Source organism: Branchiostoma floridae, chromosome 7 (genome assembly GCF_000003815.2).
Source record: "Branchiostoma floridae strain S238N-H82 chromosome 7, Bfl_VNyyK, whole genome shotgun sequence".
Lineage (NCBI taxonomy): Eukaryota > Metazoa > Chordata > Leptocardii > Amphioxiformes > Branchiostomatidae > Branchiostoma > Branchiostoma floridae.
In genome coordinates, this window is record NC_049985.1 from 25,908,851 (window position 1) to 25,933,272 (window position 24,422).

The 24,422-nt window shown below is 41.4% G+C and overlaps 2 protein-coding genes across 3 annotated transcripts in view; one reads left to right on the forward strand and one right to left on the reverse strand.

Moving 5' to 3' along the window:
• Positions 1-15,420, forward strand: part of LOC118418861 (oxalate:formate antiporter-like) — a 22,930-nt gene extending 7,510 nt beyond the window's left edge. Inside the window, exons 4-12 of one of the 2 annotated variants that reach the window (XM_035824954.1) lie at positions 204-330; positions 1,876-2,024; positions 2,924-3,041; positions 4,271-4,504; positions 5,440-5,562; positions 6,156-6,328; positions 7,125-7,179; positions 13,245-13,344; positions 15,282-15,420. In XM_035824954.1, coding sequence (XP_035680847.1) covers positions 204-330; positions 1,876-2,024; positions 2,924-3,041; positions 4,271-4,504; positions 5,440-5,562; positions 6,156-6,328; positions 7,125-7,179; positions 13,245-13,344; positions 15,282-15,337 — 1,135 coding nt within the window. In that variant the 3' untranslated portion in view covers positions 15,338-15,420. The remainder of the gene's footprint in view (positions 1-203; positions 331-1,875; positions 2,025-2,923; positions 3,042-4,270; positions 4,505-5,439; positions 5,563-6,155; positions 6,329-7,124; positions 7,180-13,244; positions 13,345-15,281) is intronic. The other variant, XM_035824955.1, reaches the window with a different exon arrangement.
• A 5,289-nt stretch (positions 15,421-20,709) lies between these two features.
• LOC118419737 (putative Ras-related protein Rab-33) overlaps positions 20,710-24,422 on the reverse strand; it is an 11,273-nt gene continuing 7,560 nt past the window's right edge. Inside the window, exon 2 of the mRNA XM_035826279.1 lies at positions 20,710-22,559. Coding sequence (XP_035682172.1) covers positions 22,089-22,559 — 471 coding nt within the window. The 3' untranslated portion in view covers positions 20,710-22,088. The remainder of the gene's footprint in view (positions 22,560-24,422) is intronic.

A 24,422-nucleotide genomic window follows, 5' to 3' on the forward strand; every position in this document is an offset into this window, starting at 1 on the left:
TCGCCTATAAGTAGCAGCAAGATGTAGTTTCCAGTCATTCCACCCTTTATGATGGTGTCTAATAGACATCGAAACGTTGGAAGTAGGTACTCCCTGGTTGTGCCTAAAGAACCTTACTATATGAATAATTGCCAACCTGCATGAAGTTATTCACGGATGAAGGACCAACAGTTGTTTGTTTTATATTTTCCGTCCTACTGTAGTGCGGGAGTTGCTCTAACGTACTTCACAGTGAGACACTCGTTCTACGCCATCTTGGCGACGTACGGACTGATGTTCGGACTCGGGATCGGCATAGCTTACACGGCACCTCTGGCTTGTGCTATGAAGGTCAGTGCTGAGGGTGGGGGGGGGGGGGGGGCTGGACCCAGTTTTGTTCGTACTTCGATTCCTTCCTGGAAAAATTCGGTGTACTGGATGTTGGACCCATTGGAAAATGAGCAGATTATGTGATTAAGCATTCACACGTCTTCGGTCCTACTTTCTAATGGCACAACCCGCCGTTCATGCAAAAATACGTGCTGTCTACGTGCCAAGACGTGGGCAATCTTTTGGGATCCGTAAATGGTAAGTACGGCCTCCGTACGAACTCGTAGGGAATCCGATGGAATGGGAGCATGAAGACACGCCGTTGAACGGTAATTACGTTCAGGCAAAACTTTGTGTGCCATCAGGCTGCGGATTCGCCTCCAGTACGTGCCAGTTCGGGCGACGCGCCTGTCCTGTACAGCATGAACATTTCCAGAAATAAGTGGCGAACGTGACCTAAAAAAAAACACGCACGGACAGATTGCACGTACGGCGGGTTGTGCCTTAGCCTAAGACGTCTTTCACCTCTAGTGGATGCCAGAGAGAAAGGTCTAGTGAACGGGCTGGTGTTGGCCGGGCCCCGGTTTGATTTTAACTATTGGTTTGACGTCTTGCACCTCCAGTGGATGCCGGAGAGAAAACGTCTAGTAAACGGGTTGGTGGTGGCCGGGCCCCGGTTCAATTTTAACTATTGGTTTGACGTCTTGCACCTCCAGTGGATGCCAGAGAAGAAACGACTAGTGAGCGGCCTGGTGCTGGCCGGGCCCCGGTTTGATTTTAACTATTGGTTTGACGTCTTGCATCTCCAGTGGATGCCAGAGAAGAAACGTATGGTGAACGGGCTGGTGCTGGCCGGGCCCTGGTTTGATTTTATCTTTTAGTTTGACGTCTTGCACCTCCCAGTGGATGCTAGAGAAGAAACGTCTATAGATCGGGCTGGTGTTGGCAGGGCCCCGGTTTGATTTTAACTATTAGTTTAACGCCTTGCACCTGTAGTGGATGCCGGAGAGGAAAGGACTGGTGAACGGTCTGGTGCTGGCCGGGCCCCGGTTTGATTTTAACTATTAGTTTAACGCATTGCACCTGTAGTGGATGCCAGAGAAGAAACGTCTGGTGAACGGGCTGGTGTTGGCCGTGCCCCGGTTTGATTTTAACTATTAATTTGACGTCTTGCACCTCCAGTGGATGCCAGAGAAGAAACGTCCTGTGAACCGTCTGGTGCTGGCCGTGCCCCGGTTTGATTTTAACTATTAATTTGACGTCTTGAATCTCCAGTGGATGCCAGAGAAGAAACGTATGGTGGACGGGCTGGTGTTGGCCGGGGCCCGGTTTGATTTTAACTATTGGTTTAACATTTCACACCTCCAGTGGATGCCGGAGAGGAAAGGTCTGGTGAACGGGCTAGTGTTGGCCGGGCCCCGGTTTGATTTTAACTATTGGTTTGACGTACGTGTCTTGCACCTCCAGTGGATGCCTGAGAGGAAAGGTCTGGTGAACCGGCTAGTGTTGGCCGGGCCCCGGTTTGATTTTAACTATTAGTTTGACGTACGTGTCTTGCACCTCCAGTGGATGCCGGAGAGGAAAGGTCTAGTAAAAGGGTTGGTTCTGGCCGGGCTCGGCGGTGGCTCCTTCATCTTCGACCAGGTCCAGACGGCTTACCTTAATCCAAACAACCTCAGCCCGGACGTAGAGGATCCCGAGGATCCAAGCTCCAAGTACGTCATTTGGATTTCACTCATTCCAATCTGAGATCTACCCTGGTATCAGTATCTATATCTATATAGCCGGTATAACTGCCGTTCGGCGTAACACACCTGCTTTCCACCAGGTATCCAGCCTATAGACGGATCCTGACTGTTAGCCAATGATGGTACTACAATCAGTGGTTTGGCCATTAGGAGAGTAACTTTGTCATGTTTTTTTATTATGCATTTTTACATTTTAACGGAGGTGAGAGGCCGGGACTACGTACTCTCCAAGTAGAGGTTGATGGGGACAATCGTAACCTTTCTTTATATGCCGTCTTATAGTCATGGTTCACTCCTCCGACTGCTTTCCTGTAAGATACATGCCATGAAACGACAAAATGAACAACTGGAACTGGAATAGGATGGGTGCCAGATTAAAGGGCTTTCATTTTATCTAAGGACGGATGCATTTGTAAAATCTAGTCATACGTTGAACTAAGGGCACAACCCGCTGTAAGTGCAATTTGTCCGTACGTTTATTTGGGAGGCCACGTCTGCCACGTATTTCTAAAAACGTCCAGGCTGTACAAGGTAGGTGCGTAGCCCGTACTGGAACGTATGGGGGCGAATCCGCAGCCCGATGGCACACAAAGTTTTGCCTGCACGTAATGTTATACGGCGTGTCTGTGTGCTCCAAACTCCGTTGGATTCCCTACGAGTTCGTACGGAGGCGGTACTTACCACGTAAGGATCCAAAAAAAATTGCCCACGTTTTGGTACGTAGACAGCACGTACGGTGGGTTGTGCCCTTAGCTTTAAGTATTGTTGTCATAGATTCTTGTCAGGTTGTGTGTTTGCAGGAATTGACTGATAAAATATTGTACAAAGGTGCAACTAACAATTGTTGTTCTTTCTTGAAACTATAGATATTTCGACAATAAAGAGATTTTAGACAAGGTACCCGTCTGTTTCCTGATGCTTGGTGGAACATACGCAGCTATTCAACTTCTGGGGGCGCTCATGATCGCAGATCCTCCTGAAAAGGTATGTAACGTTATGTCCGTTTGAGTTCCGTATGTAAGTCTTACCAGGCTCCATATGTCGCTCGAAAAATAGTAGAAATTGGAGACATAGACACATAACATGCCATAGGATTTATAAGCTGGCCGAGTAGTATGGTTTGCGACCAGCTAACTCCGCTGGCATGTTACCTGGCGATATTTGTCTAAAAACTATTACTTTTCCAGTGACATGTGGACCCTGGTAGAGGCTAAAACTTCCATACGGATGGGATCCGGACCTTATACGGACTTGGATATATACGCACGTGTGAACCCACCTTTAGATAGATATCTTTGCTGTTCCAGCTCCGCTTCTCTTGTATTGAATAGAAGAGCGAACCTGAGGTATAGAATTAAGGGTTAATAACCCGCCCCGAAGTGTATATTGTGTGATAACGCCTGGTCCTTTGCTATAACCACCGAATGAAACCTGCGAGTGAGCGAAGCGAACGAGGTGGTTTTATGAGGTGGTTAAAGGCCCGGAGCAGGCGTTATGACACCATGTACACCGAGGAACAAGCGAGTCATTAACGTTATTATCATATAGCCTACCCAAACTTGCAAACTCCTGTATAACGCATATAGATCCCTTGGTACTACACGTGTGAATTCCTTTGTAGAATTTCTATACCTCTTTCCTGTTATACCTAGAAAGACCCTTTTTTTTGCAGTTGAGGTGGCATAAAAAGACGTATAAATCAGCACCATCTATGGTACGGAATATACGTCAGCTATGTTTTCAATTTGTCGCAGTATCTTGTACAGGAAACATTTCCAAAGCACTAACAAAAACACAAGCGAATAATAGTTTCTCATGATAAACACTATCTACGCTCAAGTTCATGTACCTGTTGCGAAATGCTACAAAAACACTGGTAAAGTACCAGTCTTAAGAAACATGGGCAATGTACCCTGCTTTCTCAACCGTCACCCTTAGTTCCTGACTGCCCTGCTTATAAATATTATTACCCTTACATATGCGCAAACCCTTTTGAAAACTGAAAGGCCTATTCTCTGATTGGCTGTCAGTCGGTAAGTGGCTACGCCCACAGGACCTAAGATTGACGGTTGAGAAAGCAGGGTACATCCAGACAGGCAGTATCGCCGTTGGATGTCCCTGCATAGTAGGATGAACACTGGAGGTTACCACGCAATAGATCAAGCAAAATAGTGGCTAGCAAGATGGTTTAATAGCAATTTCTATGTACATAGCTCCAAGCCGATCCGGAGAAAGTGGATCCTCTAGTACGGTCACCTTCTGAAGGCAGTCTGAACTTTGACGCCCAAGAAGACAGCAGTGTCCTGAACGAACGTTTAGTGCCGAAACCCATCGAGAGAAGGTCCTTGTCTCCTGGTCAGATGCTGAAGACCCGAGAGTTCTACATGCTGTGGTTCATGTACTTCTTGAACGGAAACGCCGTGACGTTCATATCAACGTTATGGAAGGTACGAATCAGTTCATTCATTCATTTATTAAGAAACCTTTTAACCCATAAGGGCTAATCTTCCAAGGTTCAAACAATCAACATCACTTAACTACAAACAGTTAAAAGATACAACAATCAACAATCAGAGTATTTACAATGGAGCACATTGTCTTAAGGTCAAAGGTCTAGGTAACAATATTTGAGATGGCTTAAGCTTGTTTAAAACTGGGCAGTTTACACAGTGACTTGATGTCAGATGGCAATGAGTTCCAGAGTATAATTGCTCGGTACAGGAAGGTGCGATTTTTACTGTTAGTTTTAGGTTGGGCAGTCTGAAGTTGTTGGATACAGAAAATCTAGTGCTATACACGTGGGATGAATTAACTGGTATGAAAAAATTGTACACATTTTGTGGTTATTGGCTAGTAAGGATTATGTTGATTGTCTTTTCATGTTGATTGTCGGCTTTGACAGCTGCCTTGACGTTGCAGTGGAGGGGAGGGTGAAACAATTGCCACCGTATCTTGCAGGTCGTGTCCTTGCTACTGAAAATCTAGTACACTGTCTCAAAAGCCGTGGTTTTCATATCGATGCGGTGAAAAAGTACAAACTTGCAATTTTGACTGCAGTGTGGCTGGGTGGCCCTGTCCTTGGTGCTGAAAGGTTAAGTTTAGGACTCGTACACTCCAAAGAATGACTACCAACATTGCGCATGGCAATATCAATCATTTTCGGTAGACTTGACTTTGGCAGGGTCAGTTGAATTTTGAGACGATCGAGACAATGTTACTTGGTGAGAATGATTAGTGGAAACTGAAATTATTTGTAACTTATTGCTCGTGGTCAAGTGATCAGCATTTTCTCTATAGTCGCCACCTGTGGTCACATTTCTCCAGTCCCATGAGTGGCCACTATAGACAGGTCTGACTGTATTTGCATGCATATTTTGTACAGGCTTTTGGTCAGACGAAGATCCAAGACGACCACTTCCTGGCTCTGGTGGGCGCCTTCTCTGCCGTACTGAACTCCGCGGGGAGACCATTCTGGGGCTGGATGGCAGATAGATACTCCTTTAAAGTAAGGGACTTAACTGGCCTGCAGCTGGATGGTTCTTACGGCATTGTTGCACACAAATTGACGAGTTACGCTGCAGTTATGGAATTTTTTTTTACTTATTTGTCAATTATCATTCTGTTGCGACCTGTATTTAACCCAGTGGGTGCATCTGTCTTCATTAATTAATTAATTAATTAATTAATTCATTCATTCATTCATTCAATCGTTCGTTCATTACCACCATGAAATGTCATTGAGGTCATATTTTCAGTAGCGATTGTCTGTCTGTCTGTCAACAAGATAACTCAATAACGGCTGGATAGATAGGTTTTATACTTGGTGTGTAGGTGGGGTGTGATAAAAGCTGAAAATGATTAGATCAGACCCCCCCCCCCCCAACCCCCAGCGGCTTTCCTTGGTACTGCAGCGCGACTTCCGGTTTTGCTATCTTGTGCTCTGAACAAGCTATGGTTACGAATATTGAGTATTAGATAGCCAACAGTTTGGCTGTTGGATGTCCCTGCGTAGGAGGATGGGGAATAAGTGACATAAGTTTTGTGCCCCCTAGCGACTAGTTCATTCATTTATTTATAGCTCCCCCCTCCCCCCTCCAGGTATCCTTGATGGGCCTGTGCACCTCCATGATATTCTTCACCATGACCTTAGTCGCTGTTCCTGACGAGACAGACGCCGGGGTGGGGTCAAAGGTCATGTTCTTCATCTGGGTCTGTGGAATCTTCGGGTCGTTCTGTGGGAACTTCTCGCTTTTTCCAACAGCAACGGCTAAGTAAGTACAACTGTTTTTCTAGGACTATCTTATAGGATAACAATTCACCGGTGCAATACGATATCCTGTAAGCTGATTGGCTATTGAAGTCTGTACTCTGATTGGCCAATATGGCCAGTGCAATTCATAACCTGTAAGCTGATTGGCTATTTGCTAGAGCAGCCTGCCCAAACTGCTCAGGGCGCCCTGCCCAATCTAGATTAGTTAGTAACTAACCTACCCTAGCTGAAATTCAGAGATAAAGAAAGTGTGTATTTTGTTTTCTTCTAAGTCACACTTTCACGTATTAGGCGACATCCAAATTATGAAAAAATCAGCGAAAATAACACAACGTTAACATTGCCCCAGTGAACGAACGAACCCCGCAGTGCCGCACCGGTGCCCCAAGTGGAGTGAGAGATACCACTTTTACGTATTGATATACACGATGTGGGTGCGGCATATATACTGTTCAATGTAGCCTAACTTTTAGTGATAAAACTTCATAAAAGTGTTAATTTGTCGTTTTCACCAGAGATTCACCAGTCACGTATGTACACACATTTAATAGAATTTTCATCAATCAGTGACTACTTTTTGAAGGTAAAAACACGTACCTTCAAATCTTCGATGGCTATCAGTCCATCTTGATCACGGAATGACCCAGTTCTTGCGAGAGTTGTTAGAATTAGGTCGAGATCTGAGACCTTTAAAAAGTCCTCATAGTTACTGATTGATGAAAATTCTATTAACTGTTAATTTGTCGGCAATGAAACAGGTTGATTAGTCTGACGATGAACTCCGTTCGTTTTTTTAGAACGTTTGGTCCTGACTACGTTGCAGTTAACTACGGACTCGTCTGCACTTGTGGGGTAAGTTTACTCCTCTCAACATTCTCATATACCTTGGTAAAAATCTCCCAGCGCATTCCATACTACTGTCATCTCAGGTGCCCCGAAGGACTGTCTGCAACTTCTAGACCGCATTTAAAGAAGCATTTCTATGTCTATTGGTAATCAGTTAGCATTTCTCCCACAGGCGAAACGTTGCATCCCTGTGACTGTGTCCATTTTTATATTTCAGCCATACCATAGGTATGGTGAAATATATTGTTATATTTCAGCCATACCATAGGTATGGTGAAATATATTGTATTCGTAATGTTTCTTTCTTTCTTTCTTTCTTTCTTTCTTTCTCCTGTCAAATCTTCAGAACACGGTATCTCCCTTGTTCCTCAACCGAATGACTTGAAATTTGGCACAAGGGTAGAGTGGGCCAATACCCTCGGGCGTTTTTTTCATTTTTTCCATATCTGTCTCTTAAATGATTTTATTAAGGTTTTTTGGTCATCTTAAGACCAAAACTGTATATTTGGGCCCCCTGTACCCTGGTAGTATAACCGAATGAGCTGAAATTTGGTACAGATGTCCCTTGATAAGTCCCCCATATAGATTCAATATCAGTTTTGGTGTACAGTATAACGAAATACTTATTTTTGCGATTTTTTGGTCAGTTTTGGTGTACAGTATAACGAAATACTTATTTTTGCGATTTTTTGGTCATTTTTTTACCAAAAAAGGACACTTTTGGCTCCTGTACCTTGGTTTTAGAACCGGATGACCTGAAATTTAGTATAGGAGTGCCCTAGACATATGCGCACATGGATTCAATAACACTTGAGGCATACGGTACAATAAAATGCTCAATTTTGCGATTATTTGGCCATTTTATGACCAAAAAGTACACTTTTGGCTCTTGTGCTCTGGTTTTAAAACCAAATGACCTAAATTTTGGTAAAAGGGTGCACTAGATATTTATTCTAATTTTTGTCATAGTCAAAATGATATATTTGGGGATTTTTTTTGTCATTTTCCAATAGCCAGAGGGGTCAATGACCTTAAGGTCGTTGACCCCCAGCTGCAGATTGCACCTACTGGCATATATGTCTATTTAATCTAATTAGATAGGTAACCAATCAGCCTGAATCTATATCCTAAAGAGGGGGGGTGGCAGCCAATCAGCGAGCCCGGTGTTATCTGGAAGAGTCCATTCTTACACGGAGGGGTTCATTTTTTTTTAAATTCATCATTGGACTGGTGAAGTCTTTCAGTGGATGCATTTTTGGACAGGTCTATTTTGCAATTTTACAGAATGTGTGCTGGAAGAGTCTATTCTCGCACGGAGGGGGGATTTTTCAAAATTCATATTTTGGACTTTGGTGACTTCTAGTTTGTCAAAGTCTTTCAGTAGGGTTATTTTTGGACTGGTCTAATTTGCAATTTTACATGGGTGTTCTGGAAGAGTCCATTCTTGCATAGAGGGGGCTTTTTTTAAAAATCCATTTTTTGGACTTCAGTGATTATGTCAAAGTCCTATTTTAGCGGATGTATTTTTGGACTGCTCTACTTTACATGGAAGAGTCCATTTTTTGCACACGGAAGGGGGATTTTTTCAAATTCAGTTTTGAACGGGTGATGATTCAAAATTCTATTTTAGTGGAAGTGTTTTTAGACTGGTCTATTATACCTTTTTATGCACTGGGACCTTTTTTGCTCAATTCAATTTTGGATTTGGTTTCTTATTCAAAAGGCCAAGGTTTCAGTGGGAGTATTTCTGGACTGGTCTATTGTGCAAATTCACATAGGGTGCACTGGAGTCCATTCTTGAACGGGGGAATTTTGTAAGACTCATTTTTGGGTTAAACCGTCATTAGTAAAAGTGATTTTTCAAATGGGTGATTTTGAAATAGCCTATTGTTGCATGGGGAGGGAGATGGCTGAAATATGCTGTATTTGCTCTCAAGCAAATGTCGGCCTTTCTAGTGTTTCTTCTTTCTTTCTCCTGTCAAATCTTCAGAACACGGTATCTCCGTTGTTCCTCAACCGAATGACTTGAAATTTGGCACAAGGGTAGAGTGGGCCAATACCCTCGGACGTTTTTTTCATTTTTTCCATATCTGTCTCTTAAATGATTTTATTAAGGTTTTTTGGTCATCTTAAGACCAAAACTGTATATTTGGGCCCCCTGTACCCTGGTATTATAACCGAATGAGCTGAAATTTGGCACAGATGTGCCTTGATAAGTCCCCCATATAGATTCAATATCAGTTTTGGTGTACAGTACAACAAAATGCTTATTTTTGCGATTTTTTGACCAATTTTTTACCAAAAAAGGACACTTTTGGCCCCTGTACCCTGGTATTACAACTAAATGAGCTGAAATTTGACAGAGATGTGCCTTGATAATGCCCCCATATAAATTTAAGAACACTTTTGGTGTACAGTACAACAAAATGCTTATTTTTGCGATTTTTTGACCAATTTTTGACCAAAAAAGGACACTTTTGGCTCCTGTACCTTGGTATTGCAACCGAATGAGCTGAAATTTGACACAGATGTGCCTTGATAATCCCTTCATATAAATTCAATAACACTTTTGGTGTAAAGTGCAACAAAATGCTTATTTTTGCGATTTTGGGCCAATTTTTGACCAAAAAAGGACACTTTTGGCTCCTGTACCCTGGTATTACAATTAAATGACCTGAAATTTGGTATAGATAGGCATTAGATACCTGGTAACAAGATTCAAGTAAAATTTCTGACATAAACAACTTTAAAATGATTAATTTTGGCACTTTTCTGAGGGGAAATTTGTTTTCTTTTGGCCTCCTGACGTGACCTTCCGTGACCCCGCACAGAGCCACACCTGTGCGCGTCAGCCGGAGAGTTAATTGAATCAAAGACCTAGCCAATCAGCGAAGAGGAGGCCAAAGGCTAATTAATATTCATAAGCGGGGCCTCATGATCCCGTATATAGCAGTGTTCCCGCCAGGGGGAGCAAAGCCCGCCTAAGGCTCTCGCATTTTAGACTATTCAGAAGGCTTTATATTGTATCAGTTCTTAGGGGCATATCTATGATAATCGCAGCAGTCACTTAACTTCTCTTCAGGAGTTTAGCGTAACACTGTTTCAGGTCAAACCGTCAAAGGCAACTAAAAACAAACTTTAACGTTACTGAGTTCAACAGTACTTATAACTTGTTATCCGAAGTTGAAACGCTAGCGATGGTATTTTCGCTGCGCTGTTAGCTCCGTGCGACTGTTGTTGACGGTCTTATAACGGTATATTTTGCACCCCTGTATCCTGGTATGAGTAACATTTGGTATAGATAGGCATAATTTAGTTGGTAAAATGATCCAAGTAAAATTTTTGGCATAAAGTACTGTAAAAGGCTTAATTACAGCACTTTTTTTAGGGGAAATTGGTTTTCTTTCGTTCTCCATGCCGTGACCTTTCGGACGTTCACCCCACAGAGCCGACATCTGCACCTGCGTCTAGCCGGCAGGAAGAGTTAATTCAATTAATGGTTCAGCCAATCAGCGAAGAGGAAAGCGAAGGCTAATTAATATTCATAAGCGGGACCACACAATACGTTAACTTGAAGACTCAGGCCGTACAGACTTCTCGCCAGGATTTTTTCAAAGCGTCGGACAGGGGTCCGGGGGCCGCCGAATGTCCCTGGCGGGGTCCAGGGGCAGGGCCACTGTGGGGGGGACCCAGGTGGGCGAAGCCCCCCCGGAAGCTCTTGCATTTTAGGCTATTGAGAAGGCTTCTTTTATCAGTTTTTTTAGGGCCATATCTACGATAATCGTAGCAGTCACTTACTTCTCTTCAGCAGTTTGACTTTAAAATATTTCGGGTCAAAGCTTCAAAGACAACTAAAACCTCATAAACAACAAACTTTACTTAGCTCAACAGTATACAAAAATATTGTACGGGTTGCCATCCTTAGTTGAAGCGCTTATTTATAGCGCTAGTATCTTCGCTGCGCCGTTAGCCGCCGTGCGACTTTTGTTGACGGTCTGATATCCCTACGTCGCCGCCTCGCTGATATTCCCACGGACATGTTTAAAAAAAAAATACCCAGCAAAAAACGCTGTTCTGCGTCAAATTCTATTCTATAAAACTCAGTGTTACAGTTTAAATATTTTGTAGAAGCACCGCTGTAGGAAAGAAGGTCCAAGCAATGTAAAACATCACGTAGCATGAAGTTCGCTGTCAACTGGCACACAGCACATGACTGTTTGAAACTCTAAGTCTAATCAACAGCCGTGTTTGATTGATAGCCGGCGGTCCTATGATGAAGTCGGCGAAAGGTGCGTTAGTTAGAAAATCTGCGTTTAGTTTTGATACGTAATTATAAGTTAGACAGTGGCGAGAATGATTATGTTCTCATCAATATTTCTCTTCAGAATTATTTGAACTTAATTGTACATCTAAACAATTGGCTTACCTGTGCAATGTTTATATGATTAATGATCAGTGTACTGAAATCATGTGTAACGTATGGCTCCTAGTCAATAGATCAGCATTTTCTCTATAGTGACCACCTGTCTATAGTGGCCACATTTCCTAGTGCTGTTGTTGTTTGGCATAAACTTTGAACATTTAAATTGTAAGTAACTTTAAACTGCCAGAGTTTCAGCCCAATAAAACACTCTCAGCGCCAGGGTATGAACAGACTGACCAGACAGACGAAAATAAATCCTCGAACAAGGTTCAATCGTATCTTCCGGGTCTGGCAGGAAGTTGTTAAACTAAAATAAGAATAGGCTCGATGGTTGATTGCATACAAAGTAAAACAGTTTAACAGTTTTACAGCTTGAAGAAAACAAACGCTCCTACAGTACCTGCACCTGCTTGATAATTATTAAATCGTATGCCCTACTTGAATAAAAAAAGTTCATTGCAATAATAAATGTACCCACATCACAAGGAGCTTATACTTTTTTTAAACTTACACCTAGTTATCGTACTGAAAATTGTTAATGACATTACATGAAGTCATTCAACAATTTTCAGTCATGATGAAAATTTTCTGAATGGAAGGTGTGATTATTGTCATTTTCTGAAAAATAGAAGCAAGCTCTGTTTTTACCTGGAGTCAATTCACAATACCAGTCCACTTTGGGGGATAATGTACTGTTAAGAGGATGTTCCATTTTTGCGCAGGGGTGATTTGGAACAGTCCAATGTTGCGTGGGAAGGGGTATGGCTGAAATATGCTGTATTTGCTCTTAAGCAAATGTCGGCCTTTCTAGTTTTTACCAGTACTTCCATGGGTATTGCTCAAATGATCTCACTACTTGTCCCTCCGTTGCGAGCGCATGGTTCTCTTCAACCTCACATCGCTATACTGTTCAATTGCGGGTTTCAAGTCCTTCTACAGCAACAGTTTATTTCCCCAGCCGCCAAATTATGGAACTCTCTCGACGACAACTGTTTCCCTCCTGTCTACAACTTATCAGCCAAACAAGTGCGCTATCTTGCACAGTTTCCAACTTGTCTTGAAGTGGTCTTGTGACCTTGCTTTGAACAATCTCGTTAAAAAAAAAAGAAAAGTCGATTCTTAGTTTGTAAAGCGATGTGCTCTGTTCTCCAAGTTGCTTGAGAGAGAGAATAGAGCTTATTCTCCAAGCAAAGGTTGGCTCGTGGTTGGGTTTTTTACCGGCTCGTAAGGGGAGCGAGTCGATAAAGGTGCCGACTACTTTTATCTCCGTAGCCCAACCTCTGCTTGGAGAACTCGATAGAGCTGGCCATGTTTAATTTTCGAAGCGCTCTACTCATCAAATTTACTTTTGGAAGTTTGAAAATACTTGCTTTAAAATCTCTTTTAGCAACTCCGCTTGCACGGAAAGCACTGACAAATGCTTGTGTGAAGGTAATGATAAGACCGTCGTTGAAACCTTAATTTTTGGTGTGATTCTGACTCCCCCTTTACTTTTTACCCCAGGTGGTATCGTCTATCACCGGTGGGATCATCACCTCGGCACTGATGTCGGCTCTGGGCTGGTTCGGCATGTGTGGAGGTAGAAAAAACACCGTTGAAACCTATATTTTTGGAATGATTCTGACTCCCCCTTTACTTTTCACCCCAGGTGGTTTCGTCCATCACCGGTGGGATCATCACCTCGGCACTGATGTCCGCCCTGGGCTGGTTCGGAATGTTCAGTCTGGTGTCGGGCTTGACGTTGATTAGTAAGTCACAAATAGTAGAAGTCGTTTAATTGCATTTACCAGCGTATATCGTGCAATTATCCGGGTATTGCAACAATGCGAGATCTAACAAAATTAAATCTGGAATAAGCAGGTCCTTTGTGCCAAGAAAGATGCAGCTAAACAAGTCTGTTAGCAATCTCTGTAGTCCTGCATTCCTATCCAGTAAATAAAGTAGAAGCCGTTTAATTGCATAGCATATTTGTCCGTGTATGTCGTGCAATTATCCGGGTGGTGCAATAATACAAAGGTATCCAACTGGATCGCGACAGGTTTAGGGTTTGGGTATTCCGTGCAATCAGCAGAAGTAATCCGTTGTGCAATTAACCGGCTTCTACTGTACATTAGTTTGGCTATGAATGACTTGTCGTCAGGACTACCTATCTATAGTATCTAAGGTAACATCACTGTGAGACCAAAGAGGTCGTATCAAACGTTCATAAGACTATGATTATCTAGTATGTTATCACAGAGTAAGGCTCTCGTAGAGATGCACAGATTTCCCCCCTTAACCCTATCTAGACCGGGGGGGGGGGGCTAAAAGTGCCTGCGCTCACTTTGACGTCGTATAACTGCCGAACGACGTATGCTAGGACTACGAAACTTGGTAACTTTTTTGTAAAAATATTGTTGGCAACAAATCTGTGAAAAAAATTATTTGTAATTTTTCCTGTTGCCATGGCAACAGGTTTCTGACAGGCATATTTTTACCATATTTGCTAATTTCAGTTTGACTTATGGGATTTCAAGGTTTTATTGCTAGACCAAACTTTTTAGCTATATAATTAACATCCTGTGTAATTCTAAGTTACATTTCTAATAACATTTTCATAATTTATGCTAATTTGATGACGTCATGGGTCAAAATCCGAGATGGCGGACAATGACATTACCAATGATAAATACATGTTATTCTTACTCAAATACCGTCAATTTTTTTTATTTTCTTACAAAACACAATTACTTGAACCCTTTTAGACTAGTTTTATTGGGTTTTGGGGTTATATGTGGAAAGAATCGTATTTTAGAAAATTCAAGCTTGACGATCATTTTCTGACGTCATATAGGCATCAGTGTTGTCGTCATTGGCAACAAAAGACTTGGCAGACTTACACACCAATAATGTAACCTTTATAGTCATCGTTTTGTTTAATACCTGTAAGTATAGCTGAATTTTCATATTTAGACGATTTTAGCCCGAAATATGACATTATGACGTCATAATCACGTCATATTACGTCTAAACGATACAAAAATTACAGAAGATATAAAACTTTACCAGTACATCATTCCCTCTAAATTTGGTGATCGTAACCCAAGCCGTTTTGAAATTACGAAGGGGTTCAAAAGAGGTCCCAGGTATACCAAAAAAGCCCGGTCTAGATAGGGTTAATTTCCAGAATTATGCAACTCTGCTGGACAGAAACGAGTGGAGACACAGGTGTCACCTCCAAGAGGATGAACTGAACTGAACTGAACCGAACTGTATATAAATGTTCCCTGTCAGACCTCTAGGCCATGTTGATTTGATTATATGGATGACATCCTGGGGAATCCAAAAACTAATGCGAGCGTGCAAATAAAAAAAAAGGTTGACAAAAAAGTTGCCTTCATTATAAAATCAAAGTGGTCAGAAAGTTTGAACAAATGACTGAGCACAAAATATAATATACCAAACAACAGATTCTTCATTTTTGTTCTTTCACATCTTCTTTGACCTTGTAATGTTCTATGACAGTAGTAGTATACGTTTTCCGATACATTTGTATTTTTGCCATCCACGGCATATATTCGCCGATTTTGAAGCTGCTTTGTACAATTTGGAGTATGGTTGAAAACTTTTTTTATTGACATCACGATATCCTAGGCTTTAATCCTGTCGGATGTCTGACACGGTTTCTTCTCTAATCTGCTTTTAGGTGGGATCATCGCTTTCTTCTTCAAGGCCAAGAACGCAGAAGGAAGAGACGTCTAAATTGGCTCTTTTTTGCTTCAACAATCAACATACCCTACTTCGTTACCTGGCTGCTGTGAATAAAGATTGATTCTACAAGTCAATTTCTGTTATGTGTTTTTATAAGTCTGTTATCCAGTTCCAAACAGCACATCATAGTATTCACTAGTCTAAGAGAGCTAGAATGAGCCGGAATGCCGTCAGAATGAAAATTCCCTAAAGTTTCTATTCCTGGGAATTCGTAGTGTATTCTAGAAATTCTCACTGCATTCCAGATATTTGTTCCCGATCGTTTGGCCGGCCAGAAAGTTTTTGACATGCTAAAAACTTTGGAGGTGCATTTGAAGTTGAGAAATATCGAACGGCATTCAAAGTGTATTCTAAGTGTATTTTAACCATCTAACTGCAGTATGATCGCATTCTACGGCATTCCAACATTATTCGAAACATTTTCATCTCATTCGATAGAGAACCGAAACGGCAAGCCGCATTGAATCCTGACAGAATGTGGCCAGAAGAATATCTGTAATGCTATGAGAATTTCTAGAATACACTACGAATTCCCAGGAATAGAGAAGAATTTTTGTTCTAATGGCATTTTGGCTCATTCCTCGTTTGAAGTGGATATAAGGTCCATTTGGAATTCCCACCCAAATGTGGCACGAATTTTCAAATACTTCATTCTGGCTGGTTCTACTTGATTCTTGTTAATTCGATTTCAGTCTGAATGCCCTATTATGGCCCAACTCCCCTGGAAAAATGTCCTCCCTATATATAGCTAAATGTAGTTGGTCTGGTAGAGACCAGGGTCTTGCAGTTACAAACTGATTGGAGCCAGGAGCTCAACTGTAGAGCCTAGGAGTGGGTACCGGTATACTGTGTACCGGTACAAAACCGTTTTTTCTCATTGAACTGGTCCAGAAAATCGGACCTGAAAAAATCCGGCAGACCGGATGTTGGACCGATTGGAAAATGAACAGATTGTATGATCAGACATTCAGACGTTTTGGGGCCAACCGGTCGAGGAAAATAACAAGAGCGAAGTAGAGTCTATAGTAATTTCCGCCAATTTTAGTTTTACAGCCATTGGAAAAGATTTTAAAACGCCAGTTGAAGTCGAATGCTACAAAAAAAAAACTGATTTTTTTTGTAGTACCTAGTGGAATCGACCATTGTTCTGAGTATTGTCCATTCACAAGTTTTCACGTACTGAATCAGGCCCAGGTTCAGGTCCGGACTTGTACCGGTACCCACCCATAGTAGAGTCACAGACAATTGAGGCATAGCAAAGAATGGTACGTAAAACACAGCTCTTTTTTTATACTTCCTTTATTTACCTTTCCAAGCTCTTACATGATACAGTAAACCCCGTTTGTGTGGTAAAACCCTGTGTTAGGTTTCTACACAAACACCATACGTAAGATTGCACAGCAGTACCTCACAGAAAAGTGGCTTGACAGACAAAACACAACTTGTAAAAACATAAGCATGAGCAAGCATTGCAAGATTATGTCATAATGGTAATAATCATAATATTATGTAATTTTATATATTCATCGTATTAAGTAATAAAAGTCACATCTTATATAAGCATGTCATAAATTTCAGGTAATAATGCAACAAAAATAGTTCTAAATCGTCCAACAAAATTTCTGGAATGAGCAAGTCCTTTGTGCTAAGAAAGACGCAGCTTAGCAAGTCTAAATGCTCTGTAGTCCTTATCCAGTACAGTAGAAGCCGTTTAATTGCACACCCCATTTGCCAGCATATTTTGTTGAACTTTCTAGCTAGTGCAATAACGCGAAGTTATCCAGCTGGACCACGCTGGTTTGGGATTTTGGAATTCCGTGCAGTTAACAGAAGTGTGCGTCAATCCGTTGTGCAATTAACTGGCTTCCACTGTACTGGACATTATATCAGTATATTATCAAATGCTACAGATTGCAAGAGGGATAAAAGAAGGCATCTACATTGGGGTTTTATAACTGTCCCTCAACAGAGACGGGTGGCGCCATAGGCTTTCTGCAACTTATTATCCACAGATCACCGAGTCACGTTGAGCAGTGGATAATAATGTTTTTGCTATATATATATGTAAATGATTAACAATATGGTTGAAAACTTTTTTTGGAAAAAGCACTATGTCATCCATATAATCAAATAAACATATACTTAGCCTAATATAGCACAATACGAAAACAACTTCTACCACATATATATGTATATATACACTTGTTAATTCACTATCAATATTTTATCGTAACTCATAATTGTGTAGTGTAACATTCATTCATAACTTCAGTATTGGAACAGTCCATGTACAAATTGTATTATTGTAATAACCTAGTACTTATATTTATTGGAGTTGCAGAGATACCTACCCTGAGAGACTACTGTTTGTACTTTTTTTACAGAGTAAAATCTAAAATCTCAGTTGACACTTACAGCCTACTTGAACACTTACAGCCTACTTGACACTACAGCAAAATTCCCGCTCAAGTCAAAGCCAGATATGATTTTATAAATAGTGGCAGCATTTAGCAACATGATATCAATGTTGTTGATTATTACAAATGCCATAATTTCAATAGCAGTATCACCTATACTCTGATATTGTATACAGAAAAGTATCCTACAGCATCCTATATAATATAAGGCCATGTTGATTTGATTATATGGATGACATCCTCTGGGAATTGCAAAACTGAAGTGAGCTTGCGAATAAAATTTTAAAAGGTTTGGCCAAAACAAACATTATGAAAACTAAGTGGTCAGGAAAGTTTACACTTGTGACTAAATACACAAAGTATGGTATACTGAAAAATAGAATTTTTTTCATCTTTCAAATCTTATTCTTTGACTTGGGAATTAACTTTGGCATATTATTACATTAGTATCCACTTTCATATATAAAATTTTCCTGTTTCAGTATACGGCATATATGAGCTCATGTCATGTTACAAATGTTTTATACAATTTGCAGTATGGTCGAATTTCTATGGGAGTGAAATGGATGGAAATTGCACGTTTGAGTGTCATCCACGTAATAAAATCAAGATGGTATTAAGACATAATGAGAGCAACAGTAACTATTTCAACATGAGAGCACTCATAGAGTTCTACACAATCATGTAGTCAACCCTTAGTCCAATAGTGACTGCACTGCAACAGACCACTGCACTGCAACAGACCACTCCACCAATTTTATTTTTAAAAGAACAATCTTTTCATGCTTTGTGTGTTTTGTCATTTCAGTCATACTTTTACATTATGAATCATATTCCAATTATGAAGCCAGGGTTACAGAAATCAAATTTAGTTCGGTGGAAATTACAGTGCGATTGTTGTCTAGTGGCCGTAACATCATCTTCGGATCTGTTATTTCACTGTGTATACCAAAAGACCAAGCTTTGGTTTCATCGATGGCAGCTAGCTATGTTAACAGGCTGGCTTACAGTTACATGTAGTGGTGCGTACCTAAAGCCTGGACTTGAAATTGGACCTAAACATTTTAGGTCCAAGTCCAAAAAAAACCCTGAATGTCCGGAGCCAAGTCCGGACTTGCAAAAAGCAATCTGTCACTTATATTCCCTTTTTTTGTTCTAAACCATTTAAAACCTTCCATAGACAGTGAAATTTGCACTGAGACAAAAAACTTTTCGTGTTTACACTGGCTGTATATAATTTGCATGTATTTTTCACATTGCATTTGAATTCATAACCTCTCAAAAAAATTTTTGTAGTGCACATAATATGCAATGATGGGTTCAGGTCCGGACTTAAAGTCCAGACCTGAACCTGAACTGCTGGACTTGAATCCGGACCTGAACCTGAATATGAGTTTAGGTACGCACCACTAGTTACATGATTGTACATCTCACACAGCGGATGTGTAAGGGCACTTGTTTATTGTCTTCGAGCAAAAGACTGAGGCCCTGTTCACGCTCTGCAAAATCAATGCAAATCAAGGCCAATTCCAATCAATTCGAAAAGATTTTCTTGAATGTGAGCAGACCTATTCAGGACTGATGCGGATGAAACCAATGCACTTCTATGGGGGTCGGGGACTGATTCAAATTGAAGCCAACCCGCTTCACAGAGAAGGATGGAGGGCAGCAATTAGACCAAAACGACTTGGCACGTCCAACCTCTGCAAGACGGGGAACAACGGACGCTAAACTGGATAGTGAAGTGAAGCAGCTTCCCTTAATTGTTACCACCAGGGTTGGGTACAGAAAATTCAGGTCCAGGTCCGGTCCAGGTTTGGACCTGAACCTGATTCAGTATGTGGAAACTTGTGAATGGAAGATCATACTCAAAACAATGGCCCATACATTTCGCTACAAAGAAATCTGTTTTGTGGAGTATTCGACTCCCTACAAGGCTAACTACCTCTGTACGATTGACTGTAAAACTAGGCAGAAATGACTATAGACTCTAGTAATCTATCATGCTCTTGTTATTTTCTTTGACCGGTAAGCCCCCAAATGTGTGAATGCCTGCCAAAATGCAAACGCAACAAAATTCATACCTATTCAGACTAAATAGATTTGATGCGAATCGATCCCCATCTATTTTGCCTAAGGCCCCGTTCATGATACAAAAAATGAAACGGTTCTATCGGTTACTATCGGTTAGGCCAGCTGAAACGGATAAGTTTTGTCATCATGGACGGTCCGAAACGGATCTGAAGCGATAGGAAACGGTTTGTTCGGAACCTCCTCGCGAGGTAGTATTGAAACGGTTTCTTCCTTATCCGGAATTGCGAATTTGCATCATGAACGCAAAAGCGGCGCGATCCATTTTACATCCGGGCATGTGCGTTCATATTTGGTGGCGCTACCGGGAAAAAGTACAATTTTTAATCTGTCATTCGGGTGTTTCGGCCGCGTTTTCAATCGTAAAATTCCTTTTTATTATCGGGCCGCCTCCTGGTCGACTGAGGAGCCAGCAGTCCTGATATCGCAAGGGGAATTTGTCAGGAGATCCAGTTGAAATGTCATAGCATGGCATATATCGGGACCACAATGTTTCCAGCGGCATTTCCAAGGTCATAACAGAACCCAGCTTCGAATTCAGTAAGACATTGGTTCAATTTCGACCAAAGACCAATAATCTGATACAGAAGTACAAGTTTGGGCAAGATCACAACAACCTCAGGGGTCAGAGGTCGCATTACCATGCATTACCATGCCTTTTCAAGGAACTTAAACGGTTTGGAAGTTTGCATCGTGAACGCAAAATGCAAACCGTTTCCTGCCATTTGCTATCAGATTTCCAGGCCTAACCGATAGAACTGTTTCATTTTTTGCATCATGAACGGGGCCTAAGTGTGAACATTACTTAGACCCAACTTAACCACGATGGTTCATGTCATCTTTGTCCGGAGTCCATTTTAACACAATCCACAAGAATACAATGATTATCGAGTTACTTCCAAATCTGTATGTACACATTGTCCACTTACCAATAGAAACAATTCATTTCCTACACATAAATGACTATATACTGGCTGATACTTAAAGCATCTTTTGCAGATGATATATAAATATACAACACAAGTAACTTAACATTTCTCCCTCTCTACATATTAATATCAATGATTAGCAAGTTCCAAATTGTAAGATCACTCTGGGTTTCACTTCTACATCGGTTCTTCCAGATACCGTATTTTCTTGCATAAAGTAGCACTTTTAAACTTCTAAAAAATCCGAAAATTTCTGCAAGTTATTGCTAAAGTTTGGGGTGCAATTTATTTGAAGTTATTGCAGGGATAAGTGGAGAAATGACCTCAAATAGAGCAAGGTAGTGCAACAGTTCTAGGAAGGATGCAAAACTGTACAGTCAAATTGTTTTCATTGTGACTTGGTGACTAGATAGACAATTCATAAGTTTGTAGAGACAATGCCAGAATATAGTCCATGATTTATGCAAAATGAGAGAGGAAAACAAGAAGACATCATAAATTTGAATTTTGTGTTTTGAATGAATTTGAAATTCTTTGAAATGTGTTCAAGAATCATTTGTGAAGAAGGAATGTGTGCTTGATTTCAGGTTTTCCATTTTCCTTTTTAGTCCCATATTTGTATGAGTCTTGCCTGAAATCAGGGGCATGTGTACTACTTTAATTCGAGAAAATACGGTAGACACACCAGCAGCAGATGGTACTCACAACAGCGTGATTTGTCGCAACAGCATGATTTTTTTCACGCGCACAAAATGTTACCCCTAACCCAGTGGAAGGCTCAGCCGGGACCACTTCTAGTACTTTAAAAGTGTTAAACCTGGCCAAGTGTCAGTTAAAAACCTCAAGCATGTATTCCACTGGGCCGAGCCTGATTGGGACAAATACATGTAAGTATTGTGGCAACTTTTTTTTGCCAAGTTATGTCCAATTTTAAATACTCACCAACAGAGGCGGCCCAGTGAGATACAAGCTTTACAGCGTAGCAGGTAACAGCAGACAAGAGGCAGCAGCACTAGTTTGAAAATAAACAGAACAAACATGGATGGTCTAAGGCTTGAAGGTCTGTCACATGTAAAGAAACCCTCCTTCACACACACACACAAATGTACAGTCACACACATACAGACTACTTAGTCATTGCTACGACTTCCCTGTCAGGCCGGTTTCCTACGTCTTAGTCAAGTCTTAAAGAATTACTACTGGCTTTGCTGCTGACATTTCCATTGCTCCAAGTTCCCCAAAGCTTTATACAAGTGGTTAAAAGTTGTCAAGTTCTGGCATAAATCCAGATCCGTATCCTGCCCATCAGCAGGCACAGTCACTACTGGAGCCGCTCTTCTCCCTCCCGATGGAGATGACTTTGGCTCTTTTCATGTCTGTGGAATTGTACCGCGGTAGAGCCTTGTTCATCATCTGTTTGTGGGCCTTCAGCTTGTGCGCCAGAGTCATGAAAATGGCTTCCACGTTGTCTGCTTCTGAGTCGTCCTTCGCGGACGTCTCGAAGAGCGGCATGCAGTGCATGTCAGCGAACTTCTGCGCCAAGTTCGTGCTGACCTGGATCTTGTCCTTCTCGTCGCACTTGTTTCCCACGAGGATGCGGGGCACGTCGGCCGACAGGGAGTGGCGGTCGCACTCGTCGATCCACGCGGGCATGTTCTCAAAGGACGCCAGTTTGGTCATGTCGTAGACGAACACAACGGCGTGCACGTTCCTGTAGTAGTGCTGGACCATGCTCTTCCTGAAGCGCTCCTGACCGGCAGTGTCCCATAGCTGTAGCTGTAGGGAACAAAATATGGAGTTACAGTTGACACATGACCAAACAAATTATGTACTGTGTATGAAGTTCCTGTAGTAGTGCTGGACCATGCTCTTCCTGAAGCACTCCTGACCAGCGGTGTCCCATAGCTGTAGCTGTAGGGAACAACATATGGAGTTACAATGGAGACATGACACGTTATGAACACTATGTAATGTGTATGAAGTTCCTGTAGTAGTGCTGGACCATGCTCTTCCTGAAGCACTCCTGACCAGCCGTGTCCCATAGCTGTAGCTGTAGGGAACAATATATGGAGTTGTGATGGAGACATAAACAAGTTATGAACACTATGTACTGTGTATGAAGTTCCTATCATTTAGTGGGGGTCTGACAAGCTTCTATGGTTGGTCAGTTCCTGACCAGCAGTGTCCAATAGCTGCAGCTGCAGGGAACTAAATATGGAGTTACAATGGAGACATAACCAAACAAGTTATAAATTTATGTAAGTTGTGTATGAAGTTCCTATCATTTAGTGGATCTGTCTGACAAGCTTCTATGGTTGGTCAGTTCCTGACCAGCAGTGTCCAATAGCTGCAGCTGTAGGGAACAACATATGGAGTTACAATGGAGACATGACAAGTTATGAACACTATGTACTGTGTATGAAGTTCCTATCATTAAGTGGATGTCTGACATGCTTTTATGGTTGCTCAGTTGGGCTAGCCACAGGGTGGGTGAGTCAAGTCAGGCTAGTGGACCAATATACTGTAAATGCAGAAATGTTCGCGGTGGATTAATGTTCGCGGTTTTCGCGGTAATCACTTCATCGGGAATTTAAAACCACCGCGAATATTTTTCTATTATGGTATTAGATTGCAGTCTATGGTGTTACCGCGAACTTAAATCCACCGCGAAAAGTCCCTTTTCCCGCTTCCGCGAAATTAAATCCCCGCAAACTTAAATACATTTACAGTATATGATACAGTCAAACCTGACTGAGCAACCACCTGGCACAGGCAACCACCTGCTGTCAGAGGACACATCAAAACAGCCCCGTCCATTTTCACATACAATCATGCGCATAGATATTGTAAACTTTGAGACGGTTGAGCATATAAATTAATTGAGATGATTTATTTTCATGGTTTTACCACTAACACAGCAAATCTGTGTTTAAAAACTACTGTACAGCAGAGAATTGTTTCAACTGCGACTTGCAAACACTTAAAAAATGTTGGCTATCTCCTTAGCCTTGCCTGACGAAATTAAGTCCTTGCAAAGAAAACTGAATCTACAATACGGTATACCTCACTAAACCAACACCCTGAGAGATATATAGTATTTCTCCAAGAGTTAGACCTTGGTGGCCTGAAATACCTATTTGCTTTTACAACTTTTACCTCAAATGTTGTTCAAAAATGATGCGTGCTTTGCCTTATACAAAACTGAAATACATTTCTTTCTCCAACTGCAGAATACCAAATGTGAGTCAGGCCAAGCCATCAGAGGAATCATAGATAATCAATAATAGCACAGTTCTTCAGAGTATTGGCAACTCCCAATAGAACAACAGGGTTGGACTATATAATAGTCCACTAGCCTGATTGTCCAGGGTAAGGCTACAGCGAGTAAATTTTATGGATGACATCAGCGCGTGCATTAATTTTCGCCTGATTTCAGAAGAAAAAACAACAAGATTTTCAACATGACGAGAAAGTACCAAAATGGGCAAATATGTTGTGTTGTAGGCTAATGGTTGTATTTCTATAAGTGACACTAGCAAGGTAGCCATGGCTGTAGTTATAGAAGTGAAACTAAAAATTTAGGTAGATGGTTGTAAAAGTGGCCCCAATATGAAAGCTATGAGTGTTGTTGCCATATTG